General features: G+C 36.0%; 3 protein-coding genes across 13 annotated transcripts in view; 2 read left to right on the top strand and 1 right to left on the bottom strand.

Moving 5' to 3' along the window:
* The window catches only part of LOC126871025 (transcriptional regulator ovo-like), a 24,524-nt gene extending 19,173 nt beyond the window's left edge, over positions 1 to 5,351 (top strand). For 2 of the 4 annotated variants that reach the window (XM_050629357.1, XM_050629355.1), the window contains exons 7-11: positions 86 to 315; positions 931 to 1,068; positions 1,297 to 1,596; positions 2,458 to 2,616; positions 3,050 to 5,351. In XM_050629357.1, coding sequence (XP_050485314.1) covers positions 86 to 315; positions 931 to 1,068; positions 1,297 to 1,596; positions 2,458 to 2,616; positions 3,050 to 3,175 — 953 coding nt within the window. In that variant the 3' untranslated portion in view covers positions 3,176 to 5,351. Of the gene's footprint in view, positions 1 to 85; positions 316 to 930; positions 1,069 to 1,296; positions 1,597 to 2,457; positions 2,617 to 2,949 lie in introns of all 4 variants that reach the window. The other 2 variants (XM_050629356.1, XM_050629358.1) reach the window with 2 other exon arrangements.
* Positions 4,917 to 17,523, bottom strand: LOC126871026 (glutamine-dependent NAD(+) synthetase). Of its 4 annotated transcripts, none has more exons than XM_050629359.1 (13): positions 16,871 to 17,523; positions 10,073 to 10,279; positions 9,500 to 9,755; positions 9,195 to 9,387; positions 8,664 to 8,904; positions 8,357 to 8,596; positions 8,167 to 8,282; positions 7,804 to 8,108; positions 7,522 to 7,730; positions 7,221 to 7,446; positions 6,975 to 7,151; positions 6,794 to 6,896; positions 4,917 to 6,506 (listed from the first exon to the last, which is right to left on the bottom strand). In XM_050629359.1, the coding sequence occupies exons 2-13, from the start codon at positions 10,216 to 10,218 to the stop codon at positions 6,478 to 6,480; spliced, it is 2,241 nt and encodes a 746-aa protein (XP_050485316.1). In that variant the 5' UTR covers positions 10,219 to 10,279; positions 16,871 to 17,523; the 3' UTR covers positions 4,917 to 6,477. The 4 variants fall into 4 exon arrangements, with proteins under 4 accessions (XP_050485316.1, XP_050485317.1, XP_050485318.1 ...); XM_050629360.1 differs by having other exon boundaries at positions 16,875 to 17,523; XM_050629361.1 differs by lacking the exon at positions 16,871 to 17,523 and adding an exon at positions 11,079 to 11,271.
* Positions 11,473 to 16,862, top strand: LOC126871022 (cytosolic carboxypeptidase 2-like). Of its 5 annotated transcripts, XM_050629348.1 has the most exons (15): positions 11,473 to 11,690; positions 11,762 to 11,979; positions 12,363 to 12,515; positions 12,603 to 12,916; positions 13,128 to 13,274; positions 13,344 to 13,455; positions 13,665 to 13,910; positions 14,016 to 14,348; positions 14,432 to 14,659; positions 14,775 to 14,866; positions 14,943 to 15,171; positions 15,265 to 15,361; positions 15,427 to 15,625; positions 15,710 to 15,931; positions 15,987 to 16,862. In XM_050629348.1, the coding sequence occupies exons 1-15, from the start codon at positions 11,618 to 11,620 to the stop codon at positions 16,606 to 16,608; spliced, it is 3,285 nt and encodes a 1,094-aa protein (XP_050485305.1). In that variant the 5' UTR covers positions 11,473 to 11,617; the 3' UTR covers positions 16,609 to 16,862. The 5 variants fall into 5 exon arrangements, with proteins under 5 accessions (XP_050485305.1, XP_050485303.1, XP_050485304.1 ...); XM_050629346.1 differs by having other exon boundaries at positions 13,665 to 14,348; XM_050629347.1 differs by having other exon boundaries at positions 13,128 to 13,455.

Below are 17,523 nucleotides of genomic sequence, written 5' to 3'. Positions count from 1 at the left end.
TAAAAGAACCTACATCAACTGTAACCATAGCTTTACTGTAATGTATTTAAGGATAAAGTTAACCATTTAATATTATTGATGTTAGGTTTGGAATTAGATTCTGCCAGTAGCGTTGGTGGGAGCTTACCAAGCCCAGGAGCTGCTAGCTGTTCTTTGGACGCCGCCTCGACCAGCACATCGCCATCCTGTGCTCTGATGGAACACGCACCAAGCCCGGCGGCTGCGGTGTCCTCTGCGTCAGTAAATACCGTACAACCAACTGGCCCTGTCGGAGAACCACCACTGACGCAACGGGTCGGTGTACTACAGCAAAGGGTAAGCACCCGAAATTGATCCAGGCAAAAGCATACTTCTCGTCTACGAACTTGAATACGGCTAAGAGTATCTGTATGGCATTGTTGGTGGATCTGAAAGCCCGCCTTTTCTTCCTCTCCTTTCTCTCCTTACTGTCCTTTGTCTCTTCTTATATTTCAGCTTTCTTGCTTCTTTCTTTCTTCTCCTTTTTGCTACTCCCTTCTTTCTTTTCTTCCTCCTTGCTTCCTTCTTTCTTCTCTTCCTCCTTGTTTCCTTCTTTCTTCTCTTTCTTGGAGTCGACCACATATATTTACATTAAATGTTACATTAAATGTGCTTGAAAAGATATGATTTTATAATAAACGCAGGACGCTATTCTATGAAAACTAGCAAGGAACAGACCTATGCCTGTATGTTCCGAAATGCTTAAACACTGCCATATAAATGATTAAAAGCTTCCAAACGATACTTATTTGTAGAATATTTGACTTCGATCAATTCAAACGCATCAAAGTTTGCTCGATAGCACAATTATGCAATGCCAATCAAATAGAGTGCTTCATCCATTACCGATTGAGTTACAAAATAATAGATTAAATGGGTTAATACATAAAGCTAATCGTGATTTTGTTACAGCTTGGCCTTCCTGGTGACTGCCAATTGGAGTTTGTAAACGGCGGCCACGGAATTAAGAATCCTCTGGCGATCGAGGGTCAGAGACAGGCTGCGGCTACTCGCGAGGAAGAGAGAGCAGCTCGACCTCCGCCTGGCAAGGTAAACGTCATTCTTTGATGTTTTTCTTCACCATATATCGCATATTTTATTAAGATTTGCATTCCTCAGGCAGTAGATTTAGTGCTTTACACACCTAGATCCCAGTTTCTGATTACCGTTCCAGTTTTGTCGTTGTTACATATTTCATGCGGTTGATATGTACTTCGCAACATGAAGAATGACACGAAGAATATTTTTAATAAATGAAGAAAATTCGTTGATTTTCAGGATGACGATCCAAATCGTTTCACGTGCCGCGTGTGCACCAAGAATTTCAGCTTGCAAAGACTGTTGAATCGCCACATGAAATGCCACAGCGATGTAAAACGTTATTTATGCACATTCTGTGGCAAGGGTTTCAATGACACGTTCGATTTGAAGAGGCACACCAGGACACACACCGGTGTTCGTCCGTACAAGTGTAATCTCTGCGAAAAGAGCTTCACGCAGAGGTGCTCTCTGGAAAGTCACTGCCTTAAGGTTCACGGTGTTCAACATCAATACGCATATAAGGAACGTCGCACAAAGGTAAGGTTCAAAATTCAATCAACATACAACAATATTTTCTATCTTTTTTTAAGTCACGACGGTCTTGTATAATAGTAAATCACTTGACATAATTATAAAACAATAGCTTCTCTTGACGTTATCTAATAGAGAAACGCGTGGTTGAATTTGCAATAAAAATATATATCGAAATAAGTATAAGTATAAATAACTTATCTAAGTTATTTAATTTATAAATAAGTATAAATAATGTATTTATACTTATAAATACTATAATACTTTATATACTTTATACTTATAAATACTATAATACTATATATACTTCATACTTACAAATAACTTAAATAACTTATTTATACTTATAAATATAGGTATAGCGTATGCTGATTCAGATCCTTACTCTAGCAGTGTTAAATTACACTTGAGAGTGATAGGGAGCACTTTGATACATTTACAGCAAAGGATATTACCAACAAAATTAACCTTGGTGTGTAAATGTAGCTGAAAGTTACAAGAGGCAGCAGTAATAATCTACTTACAGCACTTTTGTTTCTAGACCTTGTAACCCAAAATAACATTCATATTCATAGGCACGATAATATAGACCTTTCCTTCATTTGATATTTTTTCTTTTCTTTTTTTTGCTTCATTAATTCTATTTTCTTCGTAACGGGTATATAAAAGAAAAGATGTAGAGTTTTCCTAGAAGTAATTACAATCAACAGTTTTGAAAGTTCTGCAATTTATATAGCTTGAGCTTTTATCAAAGAGAATAACCAGAAACACATAAGAAAGCGGCGATATAACACCAATTTCTGGATATAAGATTGTAAGATTAAATGGATATTAATTAATGCCTTTATTTCTGTTCGTTTCATTCAGGTATACGTATGCGAAGAATGTGGGCATACGACGCAGGAGCCAGAGGTCCATTACCTACATCTGAAAGACAAACACCCATACAGCCCAGCTTTGTTGAAGTTCTATGATAAGCGACATTTCAAATTTACCAACAGCAATTTTGCCAACATGTTGCTCCAGGTGCGCAGATAGACTCCAATAATACCGTCGTATAAATAAATAATAGAATAATATAAATATAAATAATAGAAAAAGAAACAATCATAAGAGGTAACGAGAACGTGATCGGTAATTGTTTGATTTTGTACCGTGTGTTTCTCCGTTCCTTGGTAGACAAAAAAAAAGAAACAACGTTTAAAATTACGAAGTTAGATAGATAGGCAGGGGAGGGTGGGAAGAAATACAAAGTTGATCGAAATAGTAAACGATAATAAATTCATAAGAGATAGAACAAAAGGATATATGTTTATATATAAATATATGTATAGATAAATATAATAAGATGATGTGTAGGGTACGTGAAGAGAGACGAGGAAAAAGAAATCTGTTATTCGAACAAAAAGAATAGCAGAAGCAAGAACACGAAATTGTTCTTCGTCATGTAACTCTTCAGGGTGGCCTGTTGCAACGGGACTCGCGGAATACGGACAGCTGCGTAAAATCAGCCTCGAAAAGCCTCGAAGCACCTCTTCAACGTGCCACGACATTGTTGCACCTGAGTCGGGCTTCCAGCTTGTGATGATGACTACAAAGACAGCGAGAAGACAAACAAGAGGAAAAAGAAACGGAGGAAAGAAGAACGAAGAGGAAGGCTCACTACGATTTTTTAGCTACTCAACTGGAAGGCCATCAAACGCATCTTGAAATAAACGTCGCGCGAAAAGTACCTGCAGATGGCCCCCTTAAGCGGTGATACACGACGGCGTCGAGGGCCGATGACGATCAGATTAATTGCGAGAATCACGTGAATCTCATAATTATCCACGAGATTTGTACTGACCCGTGAATCCCAGAGCATAGGCATAAAAAAAATAAAAAGAAAGAAAGCATATTTGCATACACAGTATTGCCTTATTGAGTACACGATAACTGACGCATAAGGTTTCATCAACCACGTATAGGTAGATATATAATATATGTATATGTGTAGACTATGATATTTAGGTTACAAAAAAAGACGAAAGTCAAAGTTGCGAAGAAAAAAAAAAATTATACCCAAAGACTCGGATCGAACGTTTCAGGAATGATGACCATTTCTTCTCGTCGACAAGATTTCCTTACCGCGAGATGGGATTACGCGGTCCTTTTTAGAACGTTTTTTTTTCCTTTAGCAATACACGGCAAGTTACGTTGCTTTCCGACTTAGAGGGTAAACAATTACGTAGAAGTATCTGACATTTGCACGAGACCTGTGTCAGGTATTTCTCAAATTTTCGTTACACCGAGATAACGATACATATTTTGGTAAACATATCGTGTCTTGAGATAATTGTTCTTATTTCCAATCGTTGCGTTTCGACTGAGGTATTTCGGAGAAAAGGGGAATGCAAAAAGAAATTTTTTGTTTGTTCTTTTCTTTTAAATAATAGACGCCTATCGGTACGCGCTTTGGGAAATCTGTGATATAATAACAATTTTACTCATTCCTCCGCGCACAAGATTTCGCTTATTGCACCTTGGTTCTTTTATGGGACGAGCACTGTCATAGTAAAGTGAGATTACACGATATACATATACATAATTCTTCACGGTGTTTTCTGTATACAGAAAATCCCCTTCTTCTATTTATTTTCTGATTTCAATCGTTAACATTCTTTTTTATTTTAAATTCGATATTATTCATTTTATATATCAAATTTTTTTATATGTCAAAGGTTTTATTACTTTTAATTTCTTAGTAAAATTAATATATTGACAAACGCCAAAAAGGCAGTGCATATACAGACAAACATAATGGGGTTTCGTGCAATTCTATGGTGGTAGGTTATATGATTACTTAGGCGATACATGTATAACAGCGTACGAATCTGTTCGCGATACGATTTATCGATAAAGTAACAATCCGAGTCATCATCGAGGCACTTATACATAATTTCGCGAAAGCTTAAATCCAGGTTATGCAAATAGGAAGATCTGCTGGTAGCAAACCGAATTGTACTCCGCGAAACGGGTATATACACTTTTAGAAACACCAATTGGATTCTGACTAAACTGCACAATCGATATAATGTTCTTATAAATCTTAATCTATCATATTTTGCCGTTAAACAAATCAATCTTTCGAAATCTAAATCGATTTTAAAATCTAAAAACCGTTTAAAATCCTCGAGATCTTATCGTTGCTTTATTGAGATGTTATTTGAATATTGGGATATATACATACTAGGACATATTGCAGTTCAATTACATCACTTATTCATTTCTTTTCACTCAGGCAAAGCAACAATATAAGAGCTGAAATAAATACAATGAACAACACGTTTCGAAACGTACATTTAAGTTGTGATATTTTCCTCCGAATACAGATAAGTTTCCAGCAAATTCACAAAGTGTAAATAGTGTTCACATGCAGATAATTATTAGAGTATTTTCAACATTGTTTATCATTTTATAGTATATCGTGCGGACAAATAGCGCAACTATTGTATATAGCAAATATTAATTAGGTTGCACGAAACGGAAACAGTCTTAAACCTTTGATTATTTGGTACCTTTTTTTTTTTTTGTATCGATAATGTATACTATTTTTCGCTATATTATATCTTGACAATACTCGGGAATTATAGTACTTCTCGTGGTAGTCTATTAATTATAACTAATACTATTTTATTTCTAATATTATTGTATTTTAATTTTAATATAATATTATTATATAATTATTATTATATAAGTATTAATAAATATTATTATTTCTATTATGATTATTTAATTTACATCCAGTATTGTTCAAAACTAGCATTAAGATATTGCTACTATCATTATTAATACAAATCTCCATTTTATATCCACTATCATTTGCACCAATATTCACCAATAGTTATTTATCTTGACCTTTCAAGACGCGTCAGGACACTCTATCACCTTTCCCTCTTCTAGTATTATTGCAATATTATATTTTCCAACTGTTTAATGTTATGTTATTATTAATATCGCTATTTCTCCTCAATTAATAATTCTGATTATATATTGACTTTATTAATAATTTAGAAATATATAAATATATATCTGTATATGCATTATCTATATACCTATATATCTATACAAAATATAGATATGCAGATAGATAGATATATAAATTAGAAAAATATATATATATCAACGTTATCACATGCTATTAATAACGCGCGCCATGTACGTTCGAATTTTTGAATGAGTGTCAAATGACTATCGTATGCGTGAAAGATAGAAATGAGTGTGTTTCGCACGACTGTTCAATATACTGTGTATGACGAATCTTCGAGAATTTGAAATCTTAAAGTGTCAAGCAATACTAATAATACATTATGATGTTTTACATCACACATAGACACTGATCTAGGCTCTCAACCCTGTCGTCATTCATTGATGCTAAATTTAACGAATTGTGAATACGCGCTGTCTGTGTATGTAGAAATAGAAGAAATAATAAAAGTAATATTATATGCACACGTGTCGATTTATTTCTGCAATTATGTTTATTTTTAATACCTTATATATGAAACGTCTGAAGAGGATGATCATAGGTATTAAGAACTAATTACACACAATTTATATAAATATATGTATATATGTGGAATTTGCATATCTTTAATATTTGTATTTCTGCTCATTAGTTGCATTAATATAATACAATCTAGGATTCATGCAATCCTTCCGTTCACCAATCTCTTTATAGCAAAGCGTAGCCAAAGATTCTTCGTGGAGGAATCTCTAACGGAAGAAACAGTGCCGATGATACAAGGAACTGGTCGGACGCATAAATGGTCAGCTACCAAACTTGCGTTTCGATGCGCTCGCAAGGCTGCAATATCAAAATGATAAGAGACAGAGATACTGCTACGGTTAAACTACTACTCCAGGATGTGTTTTATCTGCAACAGAGAATGATGCCGGTGTGTGATGATTCCTCGGTAGAGATGCAACGAACGAGTATGCGCACGGTGGGTCAAAATTACTGGATGGTCGTTTGTCGGCGGCCTGCTCGACTTCGACTCTGCGAGATCGGTGTTTATTCGTCGATTAACGCTGTTTAGCTCGGTAAACAAGCAAGGAAATCGATCACGTAGAAACGATTTCACGGTGCTTTCGTCCCCTCCACGACTCGAGCTTCATCAGCGATATCGTACACTTGTCTTTTTTTTTTTTTTTATTTACTCACTACTGATTACGGAGCTGAACGGCATGAATCTGGGCTTCGCAGGTACTTTCGGCACGTCCTTTCGACCTCTTGGTGATTTCTCCTCGTTGAGAAGACCTTTCACCTACGATCAATTGTTTTATTTCAATGATTATTATAAGTTTCATTTTAACTACATGCTTTATAATCTAACATAACCAACCTGTTCGTCGATTGCGTTAAACTGCCATTTCCATGTATGATTGTACAAGAAAGGTCGATGATCGAATCTATTGTCGTCGGGACTATAAGTCTCGGCGTGACAAGATGGTGTCAAGATAGTCATTTTATGACGATTTATAGCATAACATCTATAAAAGTGTTTCACTTTATCTGCCACCTATAAGTGAATTCAAATTTAAAAATATCTGTAGCAACAATGGCTGCTGCTAATTATAACTATATTTACTTCTTTTGAGGTACATTTATCCCACATGTGGACGAGTCTGCAGAACATTGTGAAGGGACCTGCACAATCCTGTTTTCTTAAACGTCCAAAAATACCAAGCTCCTTGTACGTCATACCCATATCAATCTCATCAAGCTGCGCAAGCTGTCCTCCTTGAAGAGGTTCCAATTCCGCGGTAGCAGGAGCGTCTAAGATTTTATCTAAAGCAGTTATTCCATGTTTTCTCCTAAAATAAACATAATGGTTGATCTTATATGTGTCAAAATAACTATCTTAGAAGGATACCAGTTTTAATATTGACCTAAAGTAAGAAAGGAATGACTTTAAGTCGTTTTTTGCAATTCCACCGATAGGATTGATATCGGCACTGCTGCAATCATATTTGGTAAAATACCCACGAAGCGCTTCATCAACGTTACTGCTCCCTAATACCAGAAGACCACCCGGTCGTCCTCTGACCCAGAGCATCAATTGGGCAAACAGATAAGCTATCACCATTCTCAAGCGTGCCTTAAAAAATTTAAAATAATTAAAAACTTATTTGTCTCTCACAAGGATGATAAATATAATAGCAGAAATCAACCTGGATATTCTGCAGAGCTAAATTTTCTCTAGGAGACCCTCCTTGCACCTTAAATCTCGGTGTCAGCTTAGTAACTTGTTGGAAAATCGTTAGAATGGCAGACACAGCAACATCGATTACTATACTGTGATGATAAGAGCCAATCTGATTAGCGAGTTCAGCTGCTCGCGCCTTTGTTTCGGCCGATGAATTTTCAGTACCCATATAGCATGTGACAAGAAGGGTGTTGCACAGCTGTTTTGGATCAGTCGGTACATATTCACAGTCTCCGACTATTTTCCTGATGTCTGACAATACTTGTGCGTCTAATTGGAGACATTCATTAAGTACGTCCTCTAATGATAATACAAAAATAACACGTACCTCCTTTGTTAACCGAATCCACGATCATATCACACATGGAATAAACCATGCACGCTGATGACGCAGAATCGACACCACCACTTAAGGGTAAGAAAAATCCACCTTGGCAAGAACGCCTTTTACAAAAAGGCGATAGTAAATAAATAAATAAATAATAAATAAATATTTAATTATGAATAAAGTATCGAACCTTAGATAGTCCCAGAGCCAGCATGCAGGGGCCAACGAAATTTCTTCATCTGGTACATGATAAACAAGTTTTCCTGTTGCGTTTTCATCTTCATAAGGACCTAAGTCCACATCGATCGGTCGATCTGGAGGAATTGAAATCAAAATATCGGAAGTTAGAGCAAAATCCACCTTTATGCGTGGATAGCTTGGTTGTCTAGCAGCTAGATGAGACCTTGACCTAATGTTATTTCTATAACTCCTATGGAAGAAGAAAACAATTAACTCAAAACGAAAGTTGAATTCATTAAAGAATGAATATTACAAACCTTATATCCTCGAGATCAAAGGTTGCCACAATGACTTCCACTTCATCCAATGCAAACTGTTTACCACGATTCAAGATTTGACCATTCAAAGTAATAGAGGATCCACCACTGAAGTATAATCTAGAACCATCACATCCTCTCAAGTTACTGAACATGTAACATCCACCTGATTTGAACGTAGCCGACTTAACTAAGTCTACGGTGACATAAGCTTTCCGTAGTTCGAAATATGATCCACTACCTTCAAGAGAAAAAATTGAGATCATATATATAAGCTACAAAGTAAAAAATAAATACACAGTAGTAAAAAAAAGCTTTTGACCACATAAATTTTCTACTTCATGTTCTAAAAGCGATTTTAGATTTAATATTTTATTCGGTTAAAAAAACAGTGCAATAAGTAAACACTGTTATAACGTAGGTATACATGTATACATTTTGTATGTAGTATACATTTTGAAATGTGATACATGTGTTTACCGATGTAAATACACGTATATATAAGTGCTTGTACATTGTTTTGTCCATTACCATTTGCGATAATTTCAACACCATCCAAGCACATTGGAATATGATTGCTCATTGGACTCCAGAGTTCTTCGCAAATTTCGAAACCTACGCACGTGTCCCTGGTTGAAATAACAGCATCGCCAAACGGCACCACTGTCTGGTTAGTGATCTGAGATATCATTCTAGGCAGAAAGTAGTCCTCCACCGTGCGTTCCTGCATAAGCAATTAGCACTTGTAGACAGACGCTCGGTATCAAGCCTAAGACTAGAAGGTCAAGAACTATTCGGATTTCTTATGCATCGCGCGTGCAATCTGAAAGAATGACCTTGGTCCACGGCGAGAACCACCTGGATTCTCTATAATTGCCATCCTCGCACAATTGCATCTTGGGTCTGATAAGCAGAATTCGTCGATTCAGGAATGCCACTCTACAGTTGTACGTCACATTCTTGTGCATGACCGGCATACCAACATCTACCAGCATGTCCTCGGCAGCCGGTGATTTAAGAATCGTTGCGAGTACTTCCCAGCTGTGAAGTAATGTATCTGACTCGTAGAAATGATCCTCGCAACTGTAACCACTATTCCACAGAATTAATAGTATGTATCTTTTCATAATTTAAAAAAATAAAGATTCTTTACTATCTTATAATTAGACTGCGGATGTTTATGCAAACGAATTTTATGAATTTTATGAATAAAAACAGACGATATCCAGATAAAAATTTGTCCCACTCTCTAGATATAACAAATACTTTATTTTAGATATTTTAGACATTTTTGTGTTTCATATGCATTCTGTGCATTCTTCCGCTTTTAAATTTCCCATAAATGCACAAAATCCACATCTAGTTATAATATTGTATTATTCTTTTGTCTTTTAAAAAGAAAATTTTACGAAATTTCTAGCTCTGGTCCGCTTCTATAAGTAGCGCCAGCATCTTTAGCCTCTTGAATACTTTGCAAGATTCTTCTGGAATTCCCATCGAAATCCAGTGCCCACTGATTCAGCGAACAAACTGCTACCGTCACTGTACGACCCATCTTTAAAAAATTCTTCTTTTCTTCCAAAATTTCAAACAAAGCGATGATTAACAGGGACTATCTATAAAAAATAAAACTGGATGTTATTAACCGTAGAACATTACCCTCGTTATATAAAAATTGTAAAGTACATATTTGGTTGGAGGAGAATAATTGCTGATAAATAGAAAGTTAATTCATTTCGATCTATCAATTGAAAGCTCATTGATTGGCGGAAAGAACGTTTGCCGAGGAAATAGCAGCACATCCATTCTCTACTCCGACAAACGTTGATTGATCAATAATTTTCAGAAGCACGCAGGGAGAGGGATATAAATTGCTTGGCTGTTTCGTGTGACTAAGCGCAAGAATGCCCGAGAAAACTCCGAAGACGAATTCCTTGAAATTAATGCAACTTTCCTGACAAATTGCCTTGTCACGATTAATCTTTGATAAATTGGATTCAGATATTCGGTTGTAAGCACTTTTTGGACAGATTTAAGAAATCTTGAAATATCTCTGAATAATAAGTAACCCATTATGTATTATTGTATATTTTCTATAAGTTTATCAATATCATATAAAAGAGGATACAGAAGGATGGAGAATAATTTAATATCATTAAAATTCAAAGAATAGAATAAGGAATCGTATTTTTCATGAATCTGTTCTTGCACGAGTCTTCTTGCAAAAAGAGAGCAACTTCTTGCAACTACTACTTAAGGAAATATAAAAGCCAAATAAAATATTAGATTAGATTACAAACAATAAGTTCAATCGTGAGAGAGAAGCAGAAGTGCGTTGAAAAAGATCGATAAACAGACATCGTGTCTACCAAACTTGGTTCGATACGAATGTTCCATAGGAGCAGAGCGACGAACCTCGAGGAACGAGAAAGGGCTTCGAACAATCTACTGGCTCCGCCCCCGTTTCCCTGTTGTCAGGCAATGGACGGGCCAGCTTTTACCGAGTTCCTCTTCTCTGGAGGGCAAAGTTCCTGATCACAGTTCACGCGCTAGATTCGTCCAGACAATACGTTGTGTAGTCGAAACGTCATCTAAAGTTGATACTGTTCTCGATAAGCTTCTTCTAGAAATGCATTTAAAGAACGATTTAAAGAACGATTTAAAGAACGATTTAAAGAACGATTTAAAGAATGGTCGAAAGCTTCATCTGACGGATGACTAAGTTCCACATAAAAGAACAAGGAATAAAGGATTAAAAAACTAAAAAAAAAAAAAATAAAAAAATGAGCACGATCGAAAAATGCCTATTGGACGGAAGAATTCTGTGGATCGTTGACTGTGTCTCGAGTCAAGATAAATTTAAAAGTCTTGAGAGAAGAAAGGCAGCGATGTTGAACAATGAAGAGGTCGACAGACCAGAGGAAGATGACGAAGCCGGTGGGAGATAACGAAAAATGAAAGATCTTTTAACCGATAGCAAGGTGAAGGAGCTTCAGGCCATGTTTTTTCCGGTTCATCCGATCCCTGGTAAATTTAAGCGATAGCAGCGCGTCTAGTTTAAGCAAATAGAATAGAAATGTTTGTTTGTTGTGGGACAGGCAGTACGCTGGCGAACTTGAACAAACTGCAGGAATTGCACTTGCTGCAGCTAGGACGATGCGATGCACCACGAAGGGAAACGGAGTTATCACTGTTCTCCATGCCTTTTGGAACCAGAGATGATCAATCGCAAGAAACTCTTCGGAGCATATTGGATACTCATTGCATGATAGACGGAATCACCCAGGAGACTGCTAGATGGCCCACAGAGTGTCAAGTATACAATATAATATGAAACAAATATACAGGGTGTCTCTACGAAGTTCATTTTGATTTTATTTCGTTTTAATGAATCAATCTTTATATCAGTTCACCAGATATATTAATTCTTGTTTGACATATCTTTTTTAAAGTCGTACACACATAAAAATCAACTAGCGTGAAATGGAAGATGTTATATTAGGGGCCGAAGTATTCTCTTTGTATTTCTTATTTTTATTATAACATTGTAATGAAGCTTTAAATACTCCGTGATTATTTAATCTTTTTTCCTTGATTATAGGCATATAATGTATTGTAAAAATCTGAAATATCCTATATATGAAATATAGGAAAGACAAAGAAAATTCGAACAAAATGATCAAGCAATTAATACTTTAGGTACTTCCGGAAAGAGTTAGGCATATAGAATACTCTCCAGCCGTTCCAGAACCGTTCTACGTGCCAAGCGGGAAGGAACCAAGGCCAAAACCATTGGGCGATGAATTTGGAACTGTGATATTTCGATATCATCCAAGCAATGTCACCAGTTACGTGAGTCTATAATAATTCGTACGATAATAATTATTGTAACAATTACAATTTGAAGGAAGAATCAATTATTCGTTCAATGACCAACAGTTTAGTAGATCTTGTGTGGGTGGAAGCACGATCACACCGTTACCAACAGAATTTTCAGCCGATTCAAATGGAAACGAATCGAAGAACGTCGAGACTAATAGCAATATGTTCTTATTGACCAAAGTGTCTGACCTAATGGAAACTGACACCGATTTACATTTTGAATCTCGTTTCGAATCTGGCAACCTTTGCAAAGTTGTGAAGATCACTGACACGTATTATCAATTGTATCTTAGAAAAGATCTTTATACTCAAAGACATACCCAATGGTATTACTTCAGGATATCAAATACGAGGAGCAGAACGAATTACAGGTAAACATTCAATTTTGAAATTTAATTAATTTTCTTTATACAAATCCATGCTTTTTACAAAAATAGAGAAAAATTTGTTCCACTCGCTAAATTTTATGAGTATTTTATTTTAAATATTTTGCGTATTATGTCCATTATGTATATTTTGATGCATAAATGCATAAATATCCACAGTATATTTATTACAAATATTCGTTTAAAACAATTTCAGATTGTCCATTGTGAACCTTTGCAAAGAGGAAAGTCTATACAATGAAGGTCTTCGGCCACTCTTGTACTCGACCGAAGACGCAAAGAAGCGTGCCGTTGGTTGGAGGAGATGCGGAGAGAATATCGCTTATTACAAGAATGATTCATCGTACGTTATCATAATTTCAATATCCTCGAGTGTTCTCGTAATTTTTATTAGATGTATCTTTCTTCCCAGAAGCAACGAAGAAAAAGAAAGGCACACACTGACATTCAACGTCTCCTTTCCTCATGACAGGGACACTGTTTATTTGGCACATTGTTATCCATACACCTATACCGACCTACAGGTAATACAAATACAAGTTTCATCCTTTGCTATATCTTTTTATAAATAGTCTGTTTGTACGTACAACCGAAACGATTAATATTCGTTGACGATTGTTGTTGGAGACACAGTGAATATAAATAATTTGAATCAGACATGCAACAGACGATACGATTAGCAGGATCCTAATAGACCGACATAGGAAGAAAGAAAAAATGTTCCAATTTTTAGGAATATCTTGCCAAACTAGCGGCAGATCCTATAAAATCTAGATATGCGAAATTACGACTATTGTGTCGTACACTTGCCGGAAATGGAGTCTATTACTTGACTATCACTGCGCCTACTTACGACGATGTGGTACGAAGAAAAAGAGGCATAGTTATCACGGCACGAGTTCACCCTGGAGAAACTCCATCTAGTTGGACGATGAAAGGAATTATTGATTTTTTAACCGGAGAATCGAATCAAGCCAGAGTATATGCTCGACATAATCTTGATCTTAATTTAGTTTTTTCTTTTTCTTCCTTTTTTTTTTTTTTTTTTTTTATTTTAAGATGTAACAAGACTTTAACAACGCAGGTACTACGAGAAAGATTCGTATTCAAGCTGATTCCTATGCTAAATCCGGATGGCGTTATTGTTGGCAACAATCGTTGCTCGTTATCGGGGAAAGATTTGAATAGACAATATAGAACTGTAATGAGAGAAAGTTACCCTTCAGTCTGGCATACAAAGTTAATGATTCGACGATTACTGGAAGAATGCGGAGTGGCCATTTATTGTGATTTACACGCTCACTCCAGAAAACATAATATATTTGTTTATGGCTGCGAGAGTAAAAGAACCGCTTCACAGGCGAGACTCTCCGAACAAGTGTTTCCTCTGATGTTACACAAGAACGCAGCTGACAAAGTAGTCGATCCGATACAGATCATATGCTTTTTTCTCCTATGTTTAAGTAAAGTCAAATGTATTAAGAAGCACTCGATTTTTAGTTCTCTTTTGAAAACTGCAAATTTCACGTGGAGAAAGGTAAAGAAGGTACGGGAAGAGTCGTAGTATGGTCTATGGGAGTGCAGAATAGTTACACAATGGAAGCGTCAATGGGAGGGACGAAAATAGGCTCTAGATCAGGCACGCATTTTTCTACTCAGGATTACGAGCAAATTGGAAAAGTATTCTGTGAAACTCTATTGGATTTCTTTGATCCAGATCCCATCAAGGTAAACATAATAATCGTTTAACTCATCATAACAACAGAAAATCTTCTTAACGTTGCTTCTTGCTTTGTATATATTTTTCATTGGATTTAAATGATGGTAAATTACGCACTGGAAGGAAAAGCTACGGAACAAAATAATTACTAGGTTAATGAAGGGTGGCTCCAATGCCGAAGAACCGACGAATATCGATTTAACCGACTACTCCAGGTACTTTTCAACATTAATCGCAGCGTACTTTTTATTCGAACCATGTTCGATTCAATTATACCTATATCTTAATCAGCGACGAAGGCGACACGTCTGATAGTTCAATCTCAGAGGAACAAGAAATACAATTTCCAGAAGGTACATGGACCTATACTTTGAAGGAACCACTTGTTTCTCCGCAATATTTATGCGCACCACCACCTACGCCAACATTTATTCCTCCTCGGAGTTTAGAACTAGCAAAAGGAAAAAGCAAAAAGGGAATCACCGTTAACAGAAGCTACCTTCGACGCAAACGAATGCTGGTAAAATTTGAAATATCTTTGATACTTTCTTTCTGTAAGTAAAACACGTTCATTTGAAATGAGTACTTACTAATTAGACGGGTTGACGTTTAGACTAGAAGAGCAGTAATGGATTTACCAACTCTGGACCCTGGCAGCGATTTGTGTGACTATATTGATTCAGCAGATGAAGGACTGACGAGGCCAGAACGTAAAACCACACCATTGAAATATTATTAAATATAAATTGAAAGAAATAAGAGAAATTATGTTTAGGTTTCTCAGCAAGAATTCGCGACAATTGCAAAGAAGAAACTAATCAATTCGTGGATAAAGAAACAAAGGAAATCTCCAGTGATAGATTAATCTTACCGGAAATAGCGAGACCTCGTAGCATGTCCTTAGCTGAGAATATCAATGTCGATAAGGAAGAACCGAAGGCGAACAGACGATCCCATTGTCTTCGCTTGGTTAGGTAAAGGGATATTAAAATAAGATATTCTGACCAAAGTAGATTTAAAAAATGGAAGCTTCTTTGTTTAAATCTTAATTTATGTAGGACATTAAGACATCGTTCGCCTGTTTCGTTAAGAAGTCAAGATATACAAATTAAGCTCAGTTCACTGCGGCAACAAATATGGATGGGAGTTCCACTGAACGTCGCAGAAAATATCGATAAAAGAGTCAACTATCATCATCCTATTCCAAAGGGACCATTAAGCTGGGGAATATCCAATATGGCGTTAACCAAAAATAAAATGAATAATAAAATATTACTGAAGTACGTAAAGCTCTGTTACATTATCGACGAATGTTCCAAGTTATTTTTATTTCAGAGGCAGCAAAAAATTGCAATTTGTCGAATATATTGATACGGAAGACAACATGAAAGAAATACAAAATAAATATAAACGTGAAGATACGATGCGTTCAAAAGACAGTAGTTTGAGAGTGGAATCGCAGCGGCAAGATGCTGAGCAGAAGCCAAGGAAAAAGAAGTCTCCTCTGAAGTGGCAGAAGATAGTTAATCTAAATTCTAGAGTAGAAGAAATGTGCCACCGCAAAACATCCTTTTTAACAATTAAAGCAGACTCTTTAAAACTAGTCACGCTTGAAGTACCTTCAAAGATTCAAACGCGACAGCACAAAATTGAATCTCGAAGGAAGCACCGGAAAAGTTGCGCCACCTGCACTGTTTCTAACGGTGGAAAAATATCGAGTGTTACGAAATCTCAATTGCATTTGCAATCGCATTCACGATCCCACATACAATTGCAACCCCTAATCGTTCCTTTGTGCGACAGTTTTTCGTCGGAAAACGACTCCATCGATTCTCGTACTCAAAGAGCCTCAAAGAAGAAATATAAGAAGAAGAAACAATTGAAGAAAATGAAGTCGACTCCTGCAACGGGAAAGAAAAAGCGTGTCACTAGCGCGAACGTATTACGCAATCCTTGAAAGATTTCGTACATAAACAAGAATGTTCCGTTGAATAGCATTTTTTCGGTCCCTCCAATGCAGGCTCTTTTTCGTGTTTTTTAAATATACTCCTGTTAAAGATTCATTACACTCATTAATGAGAATAATTTTGTGCGAGTGATTTTTATATTGTACTTTTTAACGTGATTGTACGATAATTCGTCGTTCAATTAAGGCTTACAACATTGTTACGTAACAAATTTTGCCAAGACTTAAAGTATGAGATAATTGACCAACGTACTCACGATTTTCCGTTGATCCAAATAGGAAAAAAGCGACGATTGTTTAAGACTGTATTTAAATACGATATTAGTCGCACATTATTTAAATGGCATACGCGGGATTCCTGTTTCTTCCACGTGTTTTTTTTTTTTTTTTTTTTTTTTTTTTACCAGAGATTGAAAAATGTTCGATTTAACAAAAACATAACCTCACAAAATATTATCAACATTCGTAATGTAATATTTATTTCCATTGGAACAATTCATCGCTTTTAAAGCTATATATAGCTTGTAGGAAATATATCTTATTATCGGATTTCATTCAATGGAAAACTTTATAAATATATCAGTTTTTGAAAGTCTTTTTCCGTAACGCTTTTTGATACGTTATGCTTTCATTGATAACTTCGTTTTTAACACAGATTAAACACAGAAGAACGTGATGCTGCTCAGGAAACACTGTACAATTCTTTTCTCGTTAATACTCATGCGGCTTTTAAAAAAATGTAATCACTTATTAAACTATTATCGTCAAAACAGTTGGTGTTTTTAACGAGGTGCTGCCATCTGATGGAGGTACGTGCAGCATGCAATTGTAGATAACAACCGTACATACGAATCTGTGTATAAGTATCAGCAGGTATGAATAAACTTCCTGGCTCATACATAATAT

The sequence above is a fragment of the Bombus huntii genome, chromosome 11, assembly GCF_024542735.1.
Source record: "Bombus huntii isolate Logan2020A chromosome 11, iyBomHunt1.1, whole genome shotgun sequence".
NCBI classification, from domain to species: domain Eukaryota; kingdom Metazoa; phylum Arthropoda; class Insecta; order Hymenoptera; family Apidae; genus Bombus; species Bombus huntii.
The sequence above is the reverse complement of the archived record's forward strand: the minus strand, read 5'-3'. Positions and strand labels throughout refer to the sequence as shown.